The following is a 26,328-nucleotide window of genomic DNA, read 5'->3' as shown; positions in this document are numbered from 1 at the left end:
GTGAAACAAGCTAATATTTGAAATCGAAGCCAACATTTTAAGGGCATGAGGATTTAAGTTATTCCTAATGTCCACCCGAAACAATTTATGCATATCTTTTGAAATGTTTACATTAATTACGTTCGTCAAAAATTATGGAAATTCCTACGAACTGCAGATGGAGAACCCGCCAAAGGCAAATTATAATAGATCACATGACACTTCTGAGTTATAAAAACTTTCCATCTTAGACAATAAAAAAATTATATTCATTAATTAAACATATTTGTGCTATATTGGATCGTAGATTTTCGCGGTGTTCAGATGAAAGACTCATCTGAACGCCGCATTAAGGTCTTTCATAATTGTGCTTTGCCAATAAAAAATGCATATTGGGAGAACTGAAATTATTTATATTAGCCCCGTTTAACTCAATAATCCATGTCTCACAAGAATTTTGATTTTCTTGTTTCCGATTGACTTTCAGTGCCTAGTATTTACTAATACGTGCGTCCGCAAGTGGGGTTATCAAATGCCGTCTCAGGGTAAGGCAGGCAGGCTGCACGAGACAGCACTCACAAGTGCGTCACTATCCTATTCCGTCCGTTAAGGACAGATCGTGGTGTAGTATGAACTCGAAACAAGACTCGACCGAATGTCGGAATGGATTTATACCGAGAATTTCCTTCCAGTCTTTCACAGGTCCAAACGAACTCATGCACCATGGGCGCAAGAAATCATGCGCGTAATGCTCCCCATGTCCACCTTAAAAGTCTCGCATTTGGGATGCAATTAAGAAATGAGTAGTACGCTAGGGTATTAAGATATTTCAGCTTTGGTAATTTTCAGACCAATTCAGGTCCGGCCTTGATCAAGTTTCATTGACCAGGAGCATTTCTAATTTTTTCAATGGGTGTTCCATCACAGTTGAAATATAACAGAGCACTTTTAAAGCCACATGTATAATACATTCTTTTTTTTGGAAAATAAGGTCCATAAATGTTACGTTGTCATTTATTTAAAATTAACATTGGCTAAAAGTAAATTTTTCCACTCCCTATTTTATTATTGCAATCGGGAAACTTTACTGAAACGTTTTTATTGAATCTCAATATCCATCACTACTACATTTGTCCATTTCCATTTTACACAGCATTCATACGGTTTCATAGTCGCCATTCTTTTCTATACTTGACAAGCATGCCTGTGGTCGTTTAAAGCAAATTCCATAGTCACTTTGAAGCAAAACTGAAAAACCGTCTCAACATCTTCAAATTCGCTCGAATCGCTTAGTCCTACTCCAATCGCAGATCATTGTGCGGGTGGAGTAAAAGGGTTAACTCGATATCATTTCTATTTAAAGAACATTAATTAGTAGAATATAAAAAAAATATCATCCACCACAATTTTTGAAAAGTGCCCATACCTAAAATATTAGGGTACCATTACAAAAAAGAAGAGCACGTAAGTGATCCTAGACTCGATGTTAGGAAACCAAGGATGTGATCAGTCACGTACCTGAGAAAACGTCCAACAATGACATGATGGCAAGTGCTGTGACAATTGTTCCTAGCTCTCCAGCCTCTCTCGACAGCAGTCTTAGGAAAAAGTGAACTTACAAAGGGCGGCGCCTTCCATTATATACCTCTTATCTCATCCAATAAACTCCTTGACAGTCACATGGGATTTCGAAAAATTAAGCTACGCAGCGCCGCTGGGATTTGCAGAAACACATGTTATATCTATCTGCTTCTAGGACGAACTCGATTTTTTTTCTCAGAGATTAATATCCGCGATAAAACTGGAGATGCGAGTTCCACCTCTCGAGAGGACTCTACTCGCGCTAAAGAAGGGTAACTATGAGGACACATCGCTAGCTTGTTTCGATCAATATAAATGGCACCTGCGTAAGGCTACGAACTCTCCCGGATACGCCGAGAGACACTAGGAAACTGACCACAAATCAGGAATTACCTTCATTCCCAGGATACAGTTTTGTCTGGCTTGCACATACTTAAAACTATGTCCGCATACGTTAAGTGCGCGACCTTGATGTCATTTCTTATTTTTCTTCCTCGGAGAGTAAAAAATTCACGTCCACGAAATGTCACATTTTCAATTTCTATCCTAGTATAACATCATGTGTTTAACAATCACAGTGAAAAGTGGGAAATTACGGATGCATTTTCTTGTTTACTTATCGTAAGTGGCCAAACATCCATGGATGTGTAACCTCATAATTTTTAACTGATTTTCAACAAAATTATCCTTGCAAAAGATTTACCCTTCAAAATTCCCGGTTCATAAAAATACGACTACACATTCGATATACTATATTTGTCCCCAAACGCAGAGTTTCCCTTTTCTCCCTTAATTCTTTGTGCTTTTGGTTGGAGATATGGAAGTAAATTTTCCAAAAATTGTCTCCCATAGGTTTAGTTGACAGGGTCTTTTTTTAAAATATGCCAGGGATTAAATTTGAAAAGTCGATTTTAGCCCTTTCCATCTTTGTGCTTTCTAGGGTAAATCTCTATTTTAGAAAGTTACCAGTAATCATTCCGGAAATTAGTGGTCGAGATCCGTATATCTCCTAGAACAAAATCTTTTGAAGCTGACAGCCTAACTCTGGCGTTATCTCTCCCTGGTGAGGTTCCGAGGAGGGTGGAAATCACTATCATTGTTGCGTTATTGAGACAGATGCTCCGTCACCATCCGCTCCAACACCTCTCCCTCAAATTGTTATTTCCCACCTCCTGACGTTTGACCGCTAAGCCATTTATTGATTTCAAATCTTATCACTGTTGCTAGCAAGCGAAACTATCTAAATAAAGGCAACCAATGGAATCGATCATGGGTGTCCTTCACGAAATATATGGCGCATGGACTTCTGCCACACCCTGAAAATCGCCATGCTGGACGTAAAAGTCGCAAACGTTTCCCTTGATACCGGAGTTGATAGTGATGAGAATTCGTGTTCATGGATCAGGCGCCAACATCTTGAGGAAAACATGGAATCAACAGTGCAACTAATGATTCTAACTAACGATTTTCAGTTAGGACTAGAATTTTCACTTTCTCTGCTCATGACAGTCGATATTACTCTTTTTCCGTAATAAATATTTTCTCGAGAATTTCAGATTATTTTTGCCTCGCACAGCAACTAATCATTTTTTCTTTTATTTTCAATAGATACTTTTTCCGGCGAGGAATTCGAATTTAAAATATCTTATGATCATGACTTAAATAGTTAATGGACGAACTAAACTCATTCTTTTTTCAATTAACTCTACAGGAGAGCTGTAAAATAATATTTAGTCGACCTAAAAACAAGTATTTTCATCTTAAAATCCAATCCAAATAAAACGAATTCACATTAAGTAAAAATAACAGTAAATGATATTTCGTTTCTAGGTTCCACAATTCATCTGTTAGCATGAAAACCATCATTGAAGTAAAAATATTTTCAGGAGAATATTCTTAAGAAAAAATTCAGCTTCCAAGACCAATGGACGTAAGGAAGTTCAGATCAATCTTCCAAATTTTGCTGAAATTTTCAATCGAAAAAGTAATGAACAAAACAAGGATATTGAATGGAATAAACTACGTCGGAAATATAATTAATTACTAAGATGCGATTGTTTGCGGGGATACTTTCTTTACTCCAAGCGCCCTGCAGTTTCACAAACACCTGGAGAAATTTTTTCCAGGGCCCTATATTCTTGACTTTCGGAAAAGGAAAATCTGTATTAACGAGAATGTAAAAGAAAGTAACGCCTCGGGAACTATCAATCACAAACCAGTGAAGGAAAAAAAATAACGAGCATTTCTCGAGTTTCCAACAACTGAACTGGCGGTTGGAACGACATCTTAATAGCATTAATGGACGGCATGTCAGAACAGACAGGAATATTACCACTAAATTTTCCGCAGAATTTCCGGATTGTGTTCCTTCAGCATCGAAAATGTGTGATTTCCGTCGCCTACGAAAAGATTGATACTTTCAAAGTCGCGACGAGATGGAAACTGAGTCAGACAGAAACAGAATTTGTGCGACCACGAATAAGATCGCTAAAAATGTCCGTCTGTTTGACGGCCGGCTCCCTCACCATTTTGTTTCGATTCGCGCCGGACCGCCCGCAGATCGTCCGGGGGTTCGTCCAACAGGTCTCTCTTCTCCAAGGTTGTCACGCGCCTTTGGGTCTTGCCGGCGCCAAATGTCTCCACGGTCTCCCTCGTCACCGTCTCGTACTTGGGCTCCTGACGACATGGAAGAGAGAAGAAAGGGGTCCATTAAAATGAAAAAAATTCACAAAACGACGGGATGGGACCATGGGGTGGAGGAGGGGGGTGAGAGAAAGAGCGAGGGAGCAAAGAGTACAGAGGGGACGTCACGGTTGTTTTTAGAGAGAGGGAGCGCTGAGGTCACCTTCCCCGCCACCGACTGCTTTGACCACGCCAAGGGTGGCGGATGGCGTCCTGCGGAGAGCCCGCTCCGGAGAGAACGAAGGCCAACCACACTCGTGTTCGATCGATCATCATATCTCACGCGTGCAAAAAACCACTCCCTCGAGTGGACAGCGCTCTTCGTTCTTATGTACGTTGCGTCAAGTGACGCAAGTGGAATTGAATTGGGTGTAAGCAGAGGAGGGAGGATTGGGGGGAGGGGGGGTTGGCTATTCGCCATCTTCTTATGTAGTTTGGGACGTAAAAATATTACGTACATTTTCGGTTGGTGTATTACGTTGAAAAACATCACGTAGCATATACATGTGAACACAAGTGCGCGTATTTGTTCCAACGTGTGCGATGAACTAGGTATGCCATTAATTTCCCCACCTCAGAGCTGGGAACGACGAGGTAGTCTGCAATATCACTGTATTCATTTATAATTATACAGGCTTACATTACGTCGAACCAAAACGTAACAAAATTTTCCGGCACACTATCACAAATTATGATCCTAAATTATTATGAACATTTCTCGGGAAGCTTTAGATCCAATTTAGGCAATCAGCGGTGGAACCAATTGTTGCTTCGCCTGAAGGAAGGCCCATTTTAAACGGAGACGAAGTCTCTCAGTCGTGTGCTTTCATTTTTAAAATTAAATTTTTTAAAGTATACTAATTTCGTTATGGATTTTTCCAAAATATTTGAAATTTAGAATGGCCTAAGAGGAATTTGTGTTTACCACAGGGAATCTACCAAAAATTATCCACAACTGCCGAATGGAATTAACACTTCCCTTCAAAATATCATCATGAATCATCCGAATCACATAAGCGAATTTCAACGATCATGGGGATCATTTTTTCACCAAGCACAAATATACGAAGAAGTTTCCACTTCTCTCACGGGATTAGTCCTCAGCTCAAAGATTAAAGCACCCATATCTATAGAAATAGCAGCCAGCCGTAAGAACCCATTACACCAATTTACTAATGATGAAGCAGAATTTATCAATCCAGAACAGCGGTAAACTAACGGACCATTACTAATTCTACAAATCCATGTTTCCGGACAAAACCCGAAGTCACACAGAGGAGGAGTAATTCATGCCCGCCCAACCGTAACTGACGGGGATTTTCGAGCATTGATTATCGTGAGGCGCAGCTCAAAAAAAAAATTCCGACAAAAATCGAGCTGGGTTATTTATATTTTCGAGCAAGCTAGGGGTCAATCGCTCTACATGCCTGGATGCAGAATCCCATTACCAAAGGGGCTGGATATGAGGCTAAAAGTCATTCTCATCTCAGAACTCCACCAAGCGCTTCCTCATCCTACGTCCACTACGCATTTCAAGCTTGAAAACGACCAGCATACTCTTAAAAGGTTAAATTTCGATGTCCATTCTTGTCGCTTTCGGTTGGGAAAACGGTGAAGAGATTTTTTGCATCTCATGAAATATGCGACAGCTTATGCGGAAGCAGACGAGGATGCATAAACATTCACAGGCGTAGTATGACCTAATCGAAGAAAATGTTTCAGCTCTTGTATTTTCCCGGAACGGAAAATTTCGACTCAAAAAACCCCCATACGAACATTCATAACTTAAAACCACAGAAGAAAATCCTTAATTACCTTAATTAGTACTCGTCTAAGCTCCCAATCATATTGATTCTATTGGATAAAGAATCTGAATGCATTCTTACATCAATTACGATGGGATAACACATTTTCCAGTCTAATTCAGGACACAAATGATTTCATATGTATACTATTGAACATACTGCACTAAATAATACATTTTCTACGCACAATATTTTCTCTCAATAACCTATATTATGATGACAGAGCTTCTTGATGAATTAATCCATAGTTACACTTACGCAGGATCTATCCTGAGAATTTGGGGAAATTAATTTCAAATTTGTAAATTTAGATAGCAATAAACAAAGAGCAATGAATTTTTTTATGAACTCGCGTCAATATTTCATGGTAACATTTACATTAGGCTTAGTGGTCTTTGCATCGAGAAACTAACGCCCGCAACTCATGCATTCCAAATTTATAAGTGCTCATACACTATCGAACAATTTGGGGATCAAAACTAAAATTAAAGTTAAAAATCACAAGCTATATACCGTAAGCAGGCATACACATTCATATATATTTAATATATGCACGTGTATGCGTGTACATTTTTTCCTGCGGACAATTCCACTAATTCCCAACGACAAAGTCATAAAAGACTCATAAAAATATATGCAATAATTTACGCCATCATACATCTATTTCGAGAAATTTTAAACAGTGTAGAACTTACATTAACTGTGCCTCAATAATTGCGCCGCTGAATACCCAGCCTAAGATAGCGCTGCATATCGCAAAGGAAGTTCCTGTCACAATGTCATCAAGCGGAACTAAGCTATAAAAAAATGTTTGGAAGAAAAAGCTTGTATATTTTGAAACTGTTTTTTTTTCTTGTATCCCCGAGATGCCATTAATCCTGGGACTAAGGATCACATGATGAGATGGTTCATTTTTTCTGTATAGGGAAGAGTTTCGAGTCTTGAGTCATGTTCGCTCACTCGCTCTTTAAGCCGATGACGTTACTTCAGCCTCCCTCTGGTTCCCGGTCCAGAATATTAAACAGACGTGATCACACTGGAGCCTTGCAAAGAAGAAGAATGAGGCTTTAACTCTTCTTCCCCAACTCGAGCGCTTCACGCGGTATCAGCACAATGGACGCCTTCAATCATTTGGAGTCGCGAAGCCCAGCACACTGAATTTTGATGCGAGAGGAATGAGCAATTCTAAATCGATCGTGTTCGACTAATTCTCCATTAGTTGATGGAAATGCCGGTAATTGTCAGGCACATGCAAACCAAGGATTGAGAGACGTGAGAGAGCTAGTCCGAGCTGACACGACACTCAAAAAAAGCAAAAAAAATAAATTTCTTTGACATACGCCTGAATTTCAGGGGGAATGCCCTGGATCAAGCAAAATTTTCGCAATAGTATGTTTTTCAATGCTCATTTTTTTTAATTGGTATTCAACAGATTAGAATTATGTTTCCCCTTGAGAAATCTTACCGAGATGAAATTCTAATACGTTTCTTGAATCACACAAACTCTTCATTACGTCTAAGATTATTATGCTTTACAAATCCTCTTACCTGCTCATTTAACGTTCTCCCTTCCGCCAAAACCGTGAAAAGCCTTCAACAACCACTTACCCACCTTTAAATATGGACTTTTTTTCTCATTCGAGTGACCCATTTTTCTCTCCTCTCGATTGATATTTAAAAAACCTTCGCTTTCCCTGGACATAAATTATAACTTTTTGATGAGTATGATTTGCGTAAAAATGGGTTCGTTGTTGCCGAATCTCGGGCTAATTACTCATTGGACGTATCGTTTAGCTGTAGCCATACAGTTTTCCGAAACATAACACTACGTCCTTCACCAATTTCCTCAATAATTACGTAGGGCCTATGTCATACATTTTTCCGTAATTTTAAAGTTATATACGCGAATACAATTATCCTCCTATGCGCAATACTATTACCATTAATCGAATTAAAGACAAATATCAACTGCTCGACTTTCTCTGTTTTTTTCCCTTTGAAAATATCCTTCACATTTCTCAAAAAATTCCATTACTCTCTCGCATACTTTTTGTTCATTTTAAGGCTATACGTCTCATGTTGTTCCTGTCACGCGATCGAAAAGTCCTTGGCTGGCTTAATAATTACAGCTTGATCAACCGCAAACCTTACTTAATCATTTCCACGTTATATAATTAATACTGCGATCCCTTCCAACACAATTTCTATAATTTCCTCGGCATTTAAGTAAAAAAATTGAAAACTTTTCTCGATTGCACGTTGAATATTGCGTGAAAAACTGAATGAAAATAAAATTTAACATCGTTGGGGCTTATAATTTTCTTCCAACAAGGTCGCTGGATTTTCTTGTGACAGGGAAGGAAATATTTTAGACTAAAACAAAATTATCTAGGTAGATTCGACCACAGTGATAACACAAGAGATATAGGCATCGTCACTGACAGATATCAGTACTATTCCCTCGCAAGATACTCATTCATTACAAAATCGAACTCAAGCACCCAAATATTTTTACTTAAAGACTGAAAATTAACGATTGAGTCGACACAATATTAATTGTGTGATATGCGTATCCGCACCCTTCCACTTTTCCCACCAATCCCGAGTTTATCATCCATCTGTGTTTTCATCCCTGTTTTATATGGTATGCCCATTAGAATGTATTCGCCATTTGGCCGATTTCTGTTCGTGCGTACCTATGCATCTGTGAGTATGTGTGCGCGTGTGCGTGTGTGTGTGTGTGTATATATATATATATATATATATATATATATATATATATATATATATATATATATATATATATATATATTTATTTATTTATTTATTTATTTATTTATTTATTTATATATATATACACATATGTTTATGCACATTTCTTCATTCACATGGATTCACATGATACTCGCAAAAGGAAAATGGATAGGAACAATCAAATTAGACAAATACCGGAATAATGAGGAAGGTGGAATCGAGCGGATCACAAGAGTAAAAACGTTTCCTTTGCCGGGACTGGAGCCACGGATCTTCGACTTGCCGGCCGATGCTTCAACCCAGCAATTCGAAGATCCATGGTCACGGAAACCTTTTTACGCTTGCGATCCGCTCGCGCGCATATGATAATGGAATGCATGTCTGTAAGCATGTGAGTGTTTGTGTACATACGAGCGTATATTAGCGAAATTTCAAACGCAAGCATGGTAGGTATCCAAACACCCACCGCCACACGCCCTGCGGTGTCTTGCGGCGTATTGCGTACATGAATTTCTTGAGATCCATACACGGATCCTTCCAAAACTCCGTGGAGCTTCGCTTTTGGCCATGCGCGAGTAAGAAATAATCCATAAATTCCATGCATATAACAATTAAAAATATATCACTCTTTAAAACATTTAGAGGATAGCACTATAAATGCGGGAGAATTTTTCTGCGTCCCGTGAGGAAAGAAACCCTTCTATCTAGGTCGCGAAAATTAAGGGAAACTAAATATCCTAATTTCATTTGAAACCAGTGACATTTGGAATGCTCTTTTCCGAAAAACCTTACTCTCTCGGAAATCCCAGTTGAATTTTTAGGCAGCGTAATTGGGATAAAATAACGGTTATTATGACTTCAGAATTTTCATTTAAGTATCGAGTTGAAAGGTTGTGATGCTTATTTAAATGTGTTCATCAGAAAATCACCTTTAAAACCTTGAAATAGCGGAGAGCCATTATTCTTACTTTTTTTCCTTCTGGCCACCACTTCTTACTAAAACGATTAAAAAGTTGTTTTACGATAAAACCATATTTAATTGATATTATGATGGATGTATGCAAAATATGTAGCATAAAGTAATAAGCATCCAGAGAGAATCTCTACAAAATAGTTAGGGAAACACAGCAATCTCTAAACTGAGTCCAAAATATTTTGTAAATTATTGTGCGCCTTGGATTTTAATTTAGGAATGTCTCACAAACATAAGCTGAAACTATTGGCTACATTTATCTCTTATTTTAAAATATGAAAAATATTCCTCTCATAACATCCTGACATCATGCGATGAGGGCTTCCTTGGCGGAATCAGAGGTTCCCGCCAAGGAAGCCCTCATCGCAACAGCAATTGAAGTTTTTCCTTCGCTATCATCCATGGGAATGACAAATCTTTCGAAGCAATAAGTTTTGGTTGCATAACCATCAATGGGACAATTCTATCAAAGGACTAAATTCTGGTTGAAAATTCGACAGGCAATAGTTGAGAGAATTTATAAATTAATTGGAATTCAATGTTTTATTTCCTGCGCCTCATATTTCGCACTGAAGGTTTTATTTGGAAGTACGAAATAAATGTTACCCCTTCAGTTTTCCCACGTCATAAGATCCGCTTGATGGCATTGCCATCGGTAATGGGCATTATTCTGCGCTCTAGGATACTCTAGAACCCAACAGAATTTTTATTTCATAGGTCTTTCATTTCAAACAAATCTCAAATTCTTATGGTAAAAATGTAGTAATCATGAATGTTGGTACCTAGTATATTAGACCCATGCCTGAGTGAAAATGTGACTCCCTATCAATAGTTCTTTCAAAGCGAGTCCGTGGGATTTCTGTCACGGTGAGGACATCAAAACACACCACCTCTTTGTGTCTCACAATTGAAAAAGATCAAAGCCGAGTTGCTTCAACCGATACCTCAAGCTCCCTCTGACAGCCTAAACACCACTTAGCAATCGACAGGCGACCGACGCGAAATCAACAGACACCCAAATGGAAGAAATAAGTTGTCCTGGCGACACAACCTTGGCCCGGATATTAATGTTTGATCAAATCACAGATCATTTATAAGACTCGATGAGAAGGTAACCTCAAGGCATATAATAGAAAACTCAAAATGGGTCACGGGAAGCACTTTAAGTGTTGGAAATGGCAGGAAGCTCTCTTGAATTGGAGGAATGGTTTCGGATGGGGCTACTCGGAGAAATTACGATAGCAAGTAAGTTGCGACACAGCGAGGCAGCCTCAATCTCACGCGATTCTTTACGTGAAAATTCTTCCTCAACACTATGAAAATCGACTTCAAAAATGTACTTTACGACAAAGAAGAGCTCACGGCATAAGAAAAGTTACCATTTCTGACGACTCAAAACCCTTACGTGCACGTGCGTATATCCTACAGGATGGAAAACTACCTTTAGATCTAAAATAAGATGTGACACCAATTTTAAAATGTATGCCATTAAAGTAATATAAAAAATAATGCCTTTGGACTGCGGAACGTTTTCACACTTTCGCGCCTTCGCACTTTCGGAGTATCAAGATCCAACATTTTTGATGGAAGACTTCTTCCCACGCGGTCAGTTCAAAACTGAACGCTTCACACAGAAAACCGATGGGAAAAGGAGAGAGTTATAACCTGTCACCTTCAAATAATTTATTTCAACTTCAAATGTTACGTACCTTAAGGCAAATGTGCTAAACGTAATACCCCTTATTGGTACAGTGGTGTTGGATCCAAAATATTTACGCCTAACCCACTATTACTTGTATATTCCTTGGCCCTGCAGTACACAGGAAAGATTGCCTGGTGTTTTAATTTCCACATCCATTGATGTTTCTTTTCTGAAAATATTTGATGCATAATACTAAACAAATGATTTATTTCTAAAAAGAACTGCCTCTAATCATACACAAAACTCGCAATAAACAGGTTCAGGTCTTAAATGCGTCACCAAAAATATTCTGCCGCTATTCCTTTGATGAATTCTCTACGCTCGGGCACGATTGACAAACCCACCACAGTTTTCACTGTTGGGGGTTGAGTTTAACTCGTACTAAGCCCTAAGGCATGTGAAATTCACACATCGTTCGTCCCTTTTCCGTGCCACCGGCGGTTTCTCCAGAAAGTTTTGATATCCATAGTTTCCCACACCTTGGATTTTTACCTGCGGGGTTAGATTGAGAATTAGGAGAATGAAATTATATATTTTTGAGTTAGCAACGTCTCGTCCAGCTGGACAAAAAATATATTTTCCTTCGACTTTTTTTCACCTCTTATTGCGCATACGTTCTCCAAATTACTGGCGGTACATCACCTCGAATTGCTTCCTGTCTAGGAGTATGTTGTCAATCTAAGTCCCGAAACCCAGCGGACAACCCAGAATCTAGAATTGGAATCTTCATGGATTTGTGCTTCAAACTTGTATAAGCGATCGCTGTGAGGAATTATTTTGGTAGGTTTACGAAATTACCTTCCCTGTGTTTTTTAACTGGAATGCATCGAAATAATCTCAATATCTCCATAAAAATAATTCCTATTACGAATCGGTTTATGGGGATAACTCTATTTCCGCCATGCCCGATTACTTTCACAAAGTACAGCGCATGTTACTGTACATGATTCTCCATTGCAGAATAGCGGAAAACAATTATTAGGACTCTGACATTTTAGCAAAGCGAACTGATTTGAAAATGTTCTAATTAGGCCTCTAACATAATAATGATGACCTCCCTTTCATATTCAGTATAAGTTGCATTTAGAAATAGTATTTCGTAAAGCACGTTTCCTCTTTAAGACAGTACCCTGGCCGCGGTGTGAATTCGACGACACCAGATACGACGCATTTAAGCAGTGCCAAGGGAATCGGGGGACGGGAAGTTCCCGTCGGCCTCAAGGTCGTCTGCCGAGTGCTCGGGCGGGATCCTCTCTACCAACACCCACCCAATCGATACATAACGCGCATCCGGTCAACCGTATCCCGAAAAGAAATAATAAAACGAAAACGTTGGTGAGAGACCCAACAATTCGTCATTGTCAACAAGACTAGTTCCGTTATTATCTACCCGCGGCCATTATCAATGTAGCATTTAAACAACCACTCCTCGTTTTCGGGGCCATCATTCTTTACCGCCCGCCTGACCACACTTTTTTTAATCCGTTTTAATCCGTTTTAATCCCACTCGCGCGAGCACAAAGGAACTGTCGCCGTCATATCGTAATCATTAAGGTTTCAAATCTGAGACCTTGAAGAGTTTTGAGATCAGTATGCGAATTACTCGCCCATTAGAGCCCGGCATAGGGGGGACTGACCGCTTAGGTATCAATGGGAACGGTCACCATAAGAGACCTAAGGCCGAATGGTTCTCAATCGGGGGAGTGTGGGGGTGGGGGGAGGCGGCGCGAAGTAACAAAGTCAGGGGGTGATCCTTAATCGGGTGCCACTCAACTGCCGACCTCACTTTCTCCCCAGATTCAGAGGACCTCATCCCCCAATCCGGAGGCGGAATGTAGGTAGGTACCCATCCTGTGCCCTGCTTGCTTTAGGCCTCTTTTGTCACCCCAGCGAGGGCGCCGTCTGTATTCGGAACGCGGTTTTCCATGTCAAATACCCGCACGGACGACAGTCCATTGTCAAGTGACCGACAATGAGAACGCAAACACCCGCGACTGAGTCATGAGCAGCGAATTGTATGGGAAGAAGTTTTGAAACCATTTCCCCCGTGCAAACTGGGTGAAGAAATTTTGAATCTACCCACGAAATGCAACAACAGCCGAGTGCCTTTTATTTTTACGAATTGTGGGCGTCATTCCAGCCGTAAAACCGTTGAAAACGCGGCAAAAAGGAGGGTATGACGCAACTTGAGCTCATAAAACTGGTGGGACGAATGAAGTGATGAACTGAAGGGGATTGATTGGTCACCGTCTTGATCGATCCTGACGATCAACCTCGGATGTGTTTGCAAAATCACTTTTGATTTCCGACGTGAGGGCGAAAAAATATCTAATCACGACACAGCATGTTCCCGTCATCATATTATTATTGGTATCCTACAGGCCAAGGTTGATTTTGCACAGTGACAGACTAGAAGAGTACAACTATACATTTCCTTCTCTCTGCTAACAAACAAATTGACGTCAGACATTACGTTAAACCCCTCTTTAACTCCACAAACTTCCTCCCTTCATTCCGTCCAACATACCTATCTTATTTCTGCCCCTACAACAACACGTTCGGTTTGATGCTAAACTTTCAAACTGCAGAAATACATTCTTGTACGTCTAATATATATCCATTTGATTACCGTTACAAGTGTCCCGATGTACAAATATATAGAATTTTATAACGTTCTCATTACATATCAACATCAGTGATAAAAGCTGCGTAAATACTCCCAGAGGATTTATATTTTTTCCACCAGTAAGCTCAACTTGTGCGAATAGTTCGTGAGGGTAAGGTGCTTTTCCGTGCCAATAACTGCAGGATCCAACTCCCACAGGAAAAATTATTTCTAAATATTTACATATCATTAAAATTGAGTGAACAGTGCATTAAATGGTGATGGCTCCTAAAATTGGGAAATGTGACTCTGGAGCTCGTCACAATAAATAGAATTGCATTCCAATAAATTTTCCATTTCTTTTTTTTTAGAAGAGTCAGACAGGAGTCTAACTTTCAATGAAGAGGTACTGGTTGTTAAAATATTCACGATTGACTATCTAGCCACTAATGTAGATGCGACGGCTGCCAACCGTTTCAGTCATTCGGTGTCATCAGACAATAGCTTTCTTCAAGTTAATGTTATCAAAATCTATTCAATCCAGCAATATTCTGCCATATTACTGCCATCATAAATTTGAACGAAAGCCAACTAACACGAAGTAAATGAAAAAATTATAGTAGCAGGCATTTTGTATGTGCAAAAATACGTCTCTCCTAAAAAGTTCCTTCGATAGAAATAAAGAATCAAGGTAAATAAGTTCACGTCTCTTAGTTTGAGATTTAGCTTTGCCGTAAAACAGGAAATGGAAAATATCAGCGCATGGACTTATGAGGGAATGAAGAAATATGCAGGGAACCAAATGGTTTGCCAGAGGTATCATAAAACAATCCTTGCTTTGACAACCCATGACGATGACCTTAGCTAGCGCCAAATAAATGCAAAAAATTATTCAAACAAATAATTGTGGATGCCTGTATAGCGCGGGCAGTGAGTCGGCTCAGTAGTTTGGAAATAAACGTAGAAAGTAATCGCGGATTACACCAGAGAATGGAGGACTAGGGTTAGTTGGAAATTTAAATTAGAATGTGGATAAGAAAGAAAACTGTTGGGGTCAGTAAAAGCGATACTGAGCAAATGGATGAAGGCGAATAACCCCGACCTCCCCAAGAACTCTAGTGCTGATCTCGAGATTTTCCCATCGTTTCAACATCTTTCCCTGAATAACTGAATACACAATTAAACAGCCGCTTTAAGTTTTACAATTATCAAAACTGTATGAAATATTTTCAGCCGAAACGCATAACTTCGCTTTCAGAAAGGGTTCTATCTCAAGTTTTGAAGAGCAGCGTGAATGCATTTAGCAAAAATTCGCTCTAAAGTAATTAATATAGTATATCAATGACATGGATTGAAATCATTCATCCACATGCTAGTTTTCCATGCATTACAAAGAACTAAAAAGATTTTTTTTAGAATTTGTAATATCTTATAAATCATACAGTACATTATGTAGTATCTAGTACATTTTAATATCCTTTAAAAACCATAAGCACAGTAATGAACCCGAAGGTCGGTTTAGTAGGTGATGGTAGAGATCACCCAGTACTAAGCCCTAATACGGCGTGTGAAACTCCACACATCAAGGTAGGGGGGCCAGTTCCTTTCCCTGTGCCGGTTATGGTTTCCCAGGAAGACCTGGTACCCGAAAAATCACTTAGCTTGGGTGGAGCTGCAGGTGCCCAGAGTGCCTAGCCCGGGAATCAAACCCGGGACCCTCCGTTCAGCAGTCCAACGCTCTACCCACTGGACTACCGCGACCCATTATATCCTTTATGAAGCCCATATTAAGTAATGTAGATTTAAAAAGATTCTAAGGCTTTCACTTATTTCTCTTACGCTTTTCTTTTTTCCACTGACTTTGAGTGGTTGTCTGCACTATTTTCACCCACACCATGTCCTACTTAAATTTCAACGACAGAGTAGATAATTTTATGAACTTAACGTTCTCTGGAATAGAATAAGCTAAGTAATTGGAGATTACTATGCTTTCGAGGACGATATTTTACATAAGAGCAGATAAAATTATCAGATGTTTTAAAAAGTATGTATCCATCCATTAATAATTACGGCCAATTATGCCCACATGCGGATGGGAGGGAGGCGGCGATGCGGGCATTGACACTGTGAGTTTCCGCTTACTATTTAACAAAAAAAACTAGGTTAATGGTACTTAAAAAAATTATCATTATTTTGTATTCACAAACGTGATATATTAGATTTTAATATTAAGAGCTTTCCATATGGTTTTGTGAGAATTAACGGTTGAAATAACTAAGAATTAGATATGACTTATAGTTACACGGGCGGATCCACATGTGACATTAATATATAGTAAAGAAATCCATATCAAAAAAGGGAAAAAATAACAAATGGCCAAAGGTGGTGCGTACATAAGTTACGCAAACTATATGTAAATTTCTCAACGTTTATTTTTAGGTGGTCGAATCTTTAAATATTTTCCTCAAAAACCAAAGAACGATTTATGAGTCGTTCAAAATTTAGTGTTATTATTCCAAGAATATTCATAGACACTGATTTCCCATAAATGTGCTTATCTTAGTCATTCGTTAGCTACAGGTTCCGTCCGTTTATTAAAGCTGGGGTCCGTTTTTCAATGCATTTCAATTGAAAAATCTTCCGACGTCAATGGTTTGTTATCTTAACATGTGTAACAAATACTCTCACAAATGCATCCGATGGGAAGCATACAGGTAGCAAGTTTTGTGCAAATTTTGGTCATGCCGAACAATAAACATACACTTAAAAACTAACTTTTAGCTTCGAGAAGTTGGCCACTGATGGGATTTTCCTAAATTTGAGTTTTTATGAATAAATAAACAAATTAAGAAATTTAACTATGTTAATACCCTACAATCCCAATAAATATCACATTCAAAAACCTTTTTGATTTCCTAGAAACTTTCTGCTAACTTTTAGTGCCTTTATCGATTCCGACACTATGCGTCACTAGACAAAGACAAAGATTCGAGCGACATTTCGGAGTTTCTCGCCCAGAAAATATGTCCATGACTCAGAAATTAATCCCAAATTTTCCACGATCAAGATTTCTAGGACCATTTCTTCCCGGGATCGGGACTGAATCCTGGAATTAAATAATCGGAGAAAATTCCTGGATTGTCAAGGATCCTGTGATCGCGGATTCAAGCCCTGGAAATATGACTAGCAATAGACAGATTAATAATCGAGCTAAGACGCCAATACAATAATTTCAAGCAACATTCATTGGCCCGATTTTTGGAATTAATCGGAATTTTAACCGTGATCTATGCTGTGGTAAGCGTACAGCGAAACAGAAATAATTGAGGATGTTGATTTGAAACGTACCTTTCTATAGCACGAAATAACATACATCCCATATTTATTGTAGGCCAAATGCATCTAACCCGATATTATATTTCACTGAACTAGGAATGAAATGACACGACCACGCCTCTAAAATAGCCATCTTTCGTTTTGCATACGTTACTAGCAATACTGGAACCAACGGTTGAATCTTTGCGCGAAGACAAAGTCAAGTCATTGAATTTGCTACTCTCGTGAATTTTATTCTCGTAACCTTACTCTTAAACTTCATGAATGAGCCTTAAAGAGTCGTTGATCACGGGAATAATAAACAGGAATTAACATCTCACCGGAAGCCGCGGCTCGGTATTTTACCCGTTTAATTGCCCACCACTGAATTCAATTAACTCAATCGAAATGCAAAGGTTTCAAGGAAAACTCACCCGAGTCAGTTCATAGATCTCACAGTCAGTTACGCTATACGCAACGCTGAGCTCCTTTCCACCCGCGTCGAAAACATCTCGCCTTAAGCAGCACAAACCCGCTGCTTCAACCATAATTCGCAGCCGCCACCCGAGCGATAGCTCCCGAAAAAGGTTCGGTTCGGTGCTGCTCCCCGCGGGCGTGTACATACACAATGGGGATTAACGTGCTTTCGGATTAAATCAGAAATTGACGGTTTTCGCAGATTTCACTGCCATTCCGGTGACATCATCTGGGCTCACCCCAATTTGGGAAGAATTTGACAATATTGGGAAAATATGTGACGACAGGGTAATGTGATGCCGCGGAAAGTGTCAAACACAATTAATGAATAGATGATGACGATGATAATTAACTCAAAATGTAATAAAAAATAGAATGAGTTCTTCAGTGAGCTTCCGAAACCTTTGAAATACTTCACATATTCGAGGCTTGGCGATATTAAAGTATGAATTCTGATATCAACTTTAGTAGCAATGTTTTTTGCCACAAGATACTTATGGTAAATACGAATTTGGGAACAAATTTTAATTATCCATAAAAAATCCATTAATTAAACATTCCGTTGATGCCCCGTTAGTACGTATAGGTTTAAACTGCGCGATGAAGTTATGTGTGGTTAGCGCGATGTTATGAATGGTTAACGCGATGAAGTTATGTAAATGGGGTTTTCAAGGATGAAGTAATCAATTTCAAAAAAATTTCAGCAAGGGTTTATTTTGGCAAAGTAAACTATAATTTTGTGTGAAAATAAAACGCCTATTAGATATCAATTTGAATAAACCGAATTATATGGCAATTATTTTCACATAGCATGTACAAAAGGAAGTAGTAACTACCGCTTGCTATGGTAATTAAACAATAAGTATTAATTGGTAATTATGGGAATGAAATGAATTTGGCTATACGCGCTCTTTTTAAATTAAAAATTTTTCTTTCTGCAATTCATTTATGTATGCAAATCACAACATTTTCGGGAAGTAACATAGAAATAGTTGCATTTTTGAAAGTTTGAAGAAAGAGCCTGTGCATCATCGAGAATTGACAGATACAGACGACAAACAAGTTAAAAGGGCAAATTTTAGCGGAGACAATAACCGATACTTTTACATTATCTCTGAAATAGAATGCATCCAGCAAAAAATGTTTTATTTTAAGAACAATAACTCGAAAGGGAAGACTTCCATAAATAATAATTTTGAGAAAATTTGGACTCTAGGCTGATTTCTCGAAAGAGGGGATGAGAAAACTAAAAATGTCGATTAATTCGTCAAATGCCAAGTAAAGTTGCTTAGCACTATTTTCCCCTCCATCTTTTGTTTGGTTGGTACATGCAATGTACCGGACATTTTTTTTATAATGTTTTTGAGGTTTTAATAATGAAAGTAAAGTTGGTGGCTTAGCTACGGAGAGGAAATGACGCGTAGATGGCAATTGATTTTCTCAGAGTAGCGAATACTCGTTATCCCTCACTTAAATTAGCGCTGTCACGTTTTTTTCCTCTGGAGAAACATTTCTGACGGTTCAGTGACAGCCATACTCTTTTTACCTTTTGCGAACATGGCGAGTTTCCTGCGTCCTTTCTTGTCTTCACTACATCCTGGCGTGAAATATAATACTTGATTATAAAATATTGGTGATATTACTGTGCATGTCGTGTTGCAATGACTTTCAAAAAGAGGCAACAAAAGGTATTGAAACGGACCGGATATAAGATTACTATGACGAAACTAAGATACTAGCAAAGAACTAACTTCGTTATAATTGAAACCACAAATAATTCTTCATATAACTACGCCTAAGTATAAATATGATATGGTATTTTTTAAATGACTGGCAGGTTGCCTGCCTTTTCGCAATGACAAGATTACGAGTATGATCATCGGGTGTGGATGACAAGAACAGTGGCGCCGTCAGAAACCTCCTTTTATGGTGATATTACCGACAGAGTGAGATGCGTGCTAACTTAGGAAATATTAGTACTATCTTATCTAAAGATTTATTATTTCAAATCCGTAGTCATAGAAACATTTCTTTCAATAAGAATATTGGACAATTGATACCAAATAATGCCGTATAAACGTGTGTGTACGTGTATACTCCAAAATCAGCCTGTGTCTTAGGGGCCAGGGGTGTACGGATATAAACTCCGACCTATAAGCGCAAGTCGATTCGCCGGAAAAATACTATTAAGTATTTTTTCCTCTATCGGGCATAAAAAAATGGTTGCTTCTATTCCAATTTTCGATAGTACCACCGTTTTGAGCCAAAATTAAGCAAAAGAACTTTAATATTTCATTAAAAGTACTTCCTAAAACAAATCCCAAATAAATAATAAATGTACACCATGTTTGGTTACATCTGACACTCCGTGCTGCTGAGAAATTTATACGCGTGGCCTAACGAGTATGACGCCCCTCTGCAAACAAATATACATTGTATATCCGCTGATAAATTCGCAGTTTGCAAGCAATCAACATTAAGCAGTATGAGGGGGTCGTAAAGGCAAATATAAAATGGTCGTTTATATACAAAATTTCGATAATATCGATGTAATAATGGAAACTAAGCGTAACATTAAAAGCTAAAATAATAGAAGACGTAACCTCATGAGTCATACAGTGTTACTTTTAAAACTTTAAGTCGTGAATTACTCTTAAAAACGCGGAAACATAGCAGTTGAAAAGCGTTTTGACGCGCCACCGACTGATAAGATGATACGAGAACAGAGGGCGTAGGAGGTGGATTTAGTGAATGCAGATATGAGTCAAACAATTACGTCCACGTTCTCCTAAATGGCGAAAGCTTCAGGAGCGTGTTAAGAACTGGATTACACAGGGTGCGGCAACATTAACATCCTATTTTCGAACGCAAAACGCTTTTAAAAAAGTAAGTTAATTTGCCGCAGCCTGTAAATCACATAAGAACGGGATGACTGTTCCAACAAAAATTAATTAACTAAAGTGAGGAAATTAGAGATACGTACGCCAATAGCCGACTTTTCTGGGAAGTTATAGTGTTCGATATTCATGGATATTAATGGTTCGTGCATACCCACCAGGCCTAAAAATTGCCCCTTAAACGCGAAATAAAGGTTACAAGGTTACAAGGCAACAATTCATTTAAGAAGTCGATGGTAGATCACAAGGTTCCCAGAGATTGGAAAACGGCTAACGTAACGCCAATATTTATAAACGGAGACAAGAAGGAATCGAGCAATTACAGACCTATTTCCCTCACATCCATTTTGTGCAAGGTTATGAAACATATAGTTGCTAGTTCGATCATGAGACACCTCGATAATCAGAAGGTATCAATGAAAAATCAGCACGGTTTACGAAAAGATAGATCCTGCGAGACATAACCTGCGCATTTTGTTCATGATATTCTTATTTCGTGAGAGAGCAATGTTCCATTGGACGCGATTTTTCTAGATTTTAGGGAAGCCTTCGACGAAGTACCTCATAGAAAACTACTCGCAAAGCTAGAAGCACATGGCATAGATAAAAATATCCGGGGTTGGATTGAAAACTTTTTGAATGGTCGGGTTTAAAGTTTAGTGATGATAGATGGAGTTAATTGAAATGCAGTAGAAGTTACTTCAGGTATTCCCCAGGGAAGTGTTATTGGACCTCTTTTATTCCTACTTTACGTTAACTACATTGACTCCGTAGTCACTAGTAAGATACGTTTATTTGCCGCCGATGCAGTGGTTTACCGAGATATCCGTGACCCTGGGGACAGAACAGCTTTATCAGATGACCTTAATGCTCTCCAACGCTGACACTTTGAAATTATAATCAAACTTAAAAAAGTGCGTAGTCATAAATATTTGGAAAAAGAGCGATTCCCACCCGAACGTCTACTGCGTTGGGAACATCGAAATGGAATGTGTGGACACAATTAAATACCTAGGCGTTGCCCTCACTCACGACCTCTCCTGGGTGAAACACATTCTGGGAATATCTTGATAAGCTAACAAAAAATTAGGTTTTATCAGAAGAGTACTAGATAAATGTGATGAAAAGGTCAAACTGAAATGTTATTTGTCGTTGGTTAGGCCTCATTTACAATATGCTGCAAGTATATGGGATCCTCACGAAGTTGGATTGATTGCTGAAATAAAAAATCGCGTGCAGCGTGGAGGAGCTAGATTTATAAAACGTTGTTATCATAAACTTAGAAGCGTATCCCAAATATTATAGCGGCTAGGCTTGGAACCACTCACGGAGGGAAGGTTACATTACAGATTGAAGCTGTTGCATAAATTGGAAGGAGGTCTCTTTAGCAACGATGTTAAAAATATTTAATTGCCCCCATCGTACTACGGCAGGAGAGATCATGCTAATAAAGTTAGAGGGATTAAGTCTATATAAGATAGATTTAAGATATTAGTTTTTCCACGAACGATAGGGGATCATAATAGCATTGTTCGGCTGCGGTAGAGTCATATTCGGGTCAAATTATTATGTTATGTATTCACCCCCTGCCACACACCCTAGCGGTGGCTTGCCGGGTATATAAATAAATACAAAAAAAACTCTTGATATCGCACTGACGGGAAGAATGAAACGGCTGTCGATTTCTTGTGTTTGTATTTGAAAAATTCATGGCGGAAAGTTGAAAATTGAAGATTGTCATGTTGTATTTTAAGAGATGTAAAAATTGCAATACGCTAAGAAGAAGATAACATTGAGTAAGATGAAAGTCACAACCCGGGTGAAAATAACTGCGGAAATGATTAAATAGAAGTGATGACAAATTTAAAAGATTCTACGATGAATAAACGTGTAGATGCTATTGTTTTAATTTAACAATTCCATTTTCTTCGTATTAAATGTTAACATTACTGGTAAAATACTTTGACCCCTCCGTCAGATTTGAGTATTTTTCATAAATTCTAACCTGAAAAAATCACGGCTCAAGTCTCACGGGTTTCATGGGTCGACAAATACGGTACATGCATGTATACGTACATGCATCGTAAACTTTGTTTTGATAACTCGTTCGACAAGGAGAAATGGAGGCGACAAAACCGACGATGTAAATTGTGCGAGCAATTGTAGTATTTGTTCTTTTATCATTGGGAAGAGAAGTAGGACCGTAAAAGAAGAAAGACTACCATTACTCGCACAATTTCCATCGTCGGTTTTGTGACCTATTTTTTTTCTCCTCACTGACCAAGTTATCAAAACAATGTTTTTGATTAATAGTTTTGGATCACTGGCCCAAAAGTTGAATCAGAAAAGTCGAGCTACAACCTGTCATGGCCGGCCATGAATGTTGGTTTTCCCATTTGCGAAACTGTGCGCTCGTCCAATTAATTGGTAATTTTCAATGATCGTCAAAACAAAACGTCCATGGTAGCAATGCCTGCCAAGTGGACATTTAATTACCATGAACGTAGTACTAACATAGCTAATGCCTTGTTCCATCGGTAGACTATTAAAATGTTTCATCACGTCGTAGAGAAGAGCCCAAACGATAGACAATTCTGAAACTTTTATGCATAATACTTCACTTTTTTTCTGTATTTAGGTTTTATATTTACCTTGGAAATAAAAAATCTCAGCATAATCGGTTTTTACCTCAACAAGATAAGCAATTTCCCTTTTTCACCTCCGCGCATTAAAGAATAGCACTTGAATGAACGTACCTTTCCCGAAAAATGTTTGAGGACTGTTATTTTCGGTCGGCAGATCTCGTCCACTAACATTAGCTAATAAATATACTTACTAGTTCGTGTTTCATTACCTACCCTAAAAGTCTTAGACCTGTTAGAGGACCGCTGTCTCTCTCTCTCTGTGTTTACGGCGTATATAAAAAGGCAAGACTATGCCCCTCACCAAAAAAATAGCTCATAGACAGACCTCAGAGAACACTTAAAGGAAATGGTTAAGCTCTGCTTCCAATAAAACTAGCGGAGAAAATAGTTTAACTTAGCAATAGCCAGTTTATTTCTAATATCACGCACTGTACTATTCACTGAATGGACTAATCATTTGTCCCTGTGAGTGCGGAGGGCCTGATAGATAAAAAAAAACTAACAAGAAGATATTTTCAGAAAGAATATCCAGGGAAAAGATCGCGAAGCACGGTGACATCATGATGGAATCCAGAGCAAACTTCGTCATGAGCCGTTAAAAGTTTAAATCTGCTGGAACAAATAATCCGCGATTCCCGCGTCTCTCTCCGATTTGATGCGACCGTTCCGGTCAACTATCGTCGGTTTCCGTGAGCTAACGGAGTGAAAACGGAGAAGAATAGGTCAAACTCTCTGCTTTGTCGCAGTTGGGAAGACTTTTTTGCCCAAGATTTCTTTTCGGCTCAGTAACAAACGCTGGCATAGCTTAACAAATAAATTACAGCCTTGACTTCAATTGAGTCTCCATTTCGACCAATTCAATCCAATATTAAATACTTCAATTTTCCCAGCTCAATCCAAGCTATCACGTAAAGCGGATCACTCATTTTTCCACTGATCATCACTAACTAATGTTTCGCCTTGCAACTTCCAACTTTTCCCAATTTCACCGGAAAAGCTAACACCTTGACGGGGATTCTAGGGATTTCTCGCGGGTATCAGTGTTGACTGTTAATCATTTTATTCGATCGATAAGATAACATTTTTTTAAACTTTTTACAAGTTTAATCCACGAACGCACGAAGTACACTAGGAGATAGCGAAAGCAGCAAAGTCGATCGTCATCTACTACATACACGTCGTCAACAGAAATTTTCCCAGGCCGCTGCAATTCCACTTCTTAACTTTTTCCGTCTCACACATACCAGCATCCTCACGTGTTTTTGCTGATCATAACAGATGGTCTATAAGCACTGCTGGTAACAATCCGGAACCGATCGTGATTTCCCATATATCGATTTTTCGTCTAAATCCTCCCTCTTCATATCGAGCAATACTTTCCCAAATTTGAAATATTAAAGTTATGTATTTCGTACGTTCTCATACTGCAATGGATGACAACAAAATAAATTAATAAGCCTGGTGAGCGCAGTTCAGTCCTCAGTTTCCGTTTTAAAAACTTACGAGTCAAAATACATATTCTGCAGCATTGCTTACAATTATTGGGGCAATTAAATGGCCTTGCCAATCATGAAGTTAGCTCCGGCGGGGAGAATGTTTGCCTGTTAAGGCAATCTCTGGGGATTCAAATCTCGCTTCCAGTCTGTATGTATTCTTGTGACTGGAGCGTATAAATATATATGTGTACATGTAAATATATATATATTTATATCTATATTTATAAATATCTATTAAACATGTAAGATTATTTTGATTAAGAAGGTTTTGGATGGGCAAAACTATCAAATAAATATTTTGTAACTCCTAACAAAACACAACACAACATTCTACTTTACAAGTCCCCCTTCGTCTCCGTGTACTTGCGTTCTCCCTTTATCCATATTTATATATATGTATATATATATATATATATATATATATATATATATATATATATATATATATATATATATGAAGAACAATGTTAGAGCATCGGCCCGGCAAGTCGAAAGATGCGGTGTTTAAGTCCCGGTCAAGGAAATATTTTTGCACTTGTGATCTGCTCGATTCCGCCTTCCCCACCTCTATCGTGTTCGCCCTTTATTTGTGTTCCTAACCCTTTTCCTTATATCTATTTCCATGTGAATGAGCATATGCTCGCCGTATGGCGGGTTTTCGTGTTTGAATGCATAGCCATTTTTATACCATAGCATATAGATACACACATATGTATGTGTGTGGGTGTGTGTGTATCTATGTATGTATACATATAATGACAAGTAATTTCATTTCAAAAGGGTTTCAATCGTCAAAGCACATAAAAAACAATCTTTCGAGCAATAATCACTCGAGGGAGGCTTATGAATAGCGGAAAATACTGGATTTAATTTTATGGCAAATGATGTAAACGACGGGGGGAAAAGAAAATTAGCGCATACACTAAATTAAGCCACATTAGTCCCCGAGTCAAGAAGATCACGGTGAATAATTTTCGGTAGGCATGCATCACAATTAAAATCAACCGTCATCACTCCTCCTTTCTTAATTATCGCAGAATTTAATGCATGCCCAAGTAAATCGTAACGAATAGCAGTGAAATCAGCCGTAGATTTATATCAATCTTTCAAACCGCAAATCTATTTCCACTCCTGAGCTTCCGTAGAGCGGAAATAGCTTTAGCCAGTAATGGTGTACTAGTTACACGTGGTCCTTCCACGCACTAGTGGTGCGGGAATTTGCGGAATCCGATGCCCGACTAAATCGGCCGTACCACCAATCAGGGAAAAGAATTGTCCACTCGAATAAAGCGAACTTTTATCCCACCCGAAAACAAAATCGGCAATAGAATTGCAAGGCTCTAACGGTTGGCTCGCGGGAGTTAAATTGACAGCGCTCATGTTCGCGTAGGCAGCCACCAAACATTAAAGCTAAAAA

General features: G+C 38.7%; 1 protein-coding gene across 3 annotated transcripts in view; it reads right to left on the bottom strand.

Moving 5' to 3' along the window:
• Positions 1-26,328, bottom strand: part of LOC139690072 (uncharacterized) — a 145,330-nt gene that overhangs the window by 19,494 nt on the left and 99,508 nt on the right. For all 3 annotated transcript variants that reach the window (XM_071587271.1, XM_071587272.1, XM_071587270.1), the window contains one exon: positions 4,086-4,236. In XM_071587271.1, coding sequence (XP_071443372.1) covers positions 4,086-4,236 — 151 coding nt within the window. The remainder of the gene's footprint in view (positions 1-4,085; positions 4,237-26,328) is intronic.

The sequence above is a fragment of the Hetaerina americana genome, unplaced genomic scaffold (genome assembly GCF_022747635.1).
Source record: "Hetaerina americana unplaced genomic scaffold, ioHetAmer1.1.p SCAF_3, whole genome shotgun sequence".
Lineage (NCBI taxonomy): Eukaryota > Metazoa > Arthropoda > Insecta > Odonata > Calopterygidae > Hetaerina > Hetaerina americana.
This window is presented reverse-complemented; position numbering and strand designations above follow the sequence as displayed.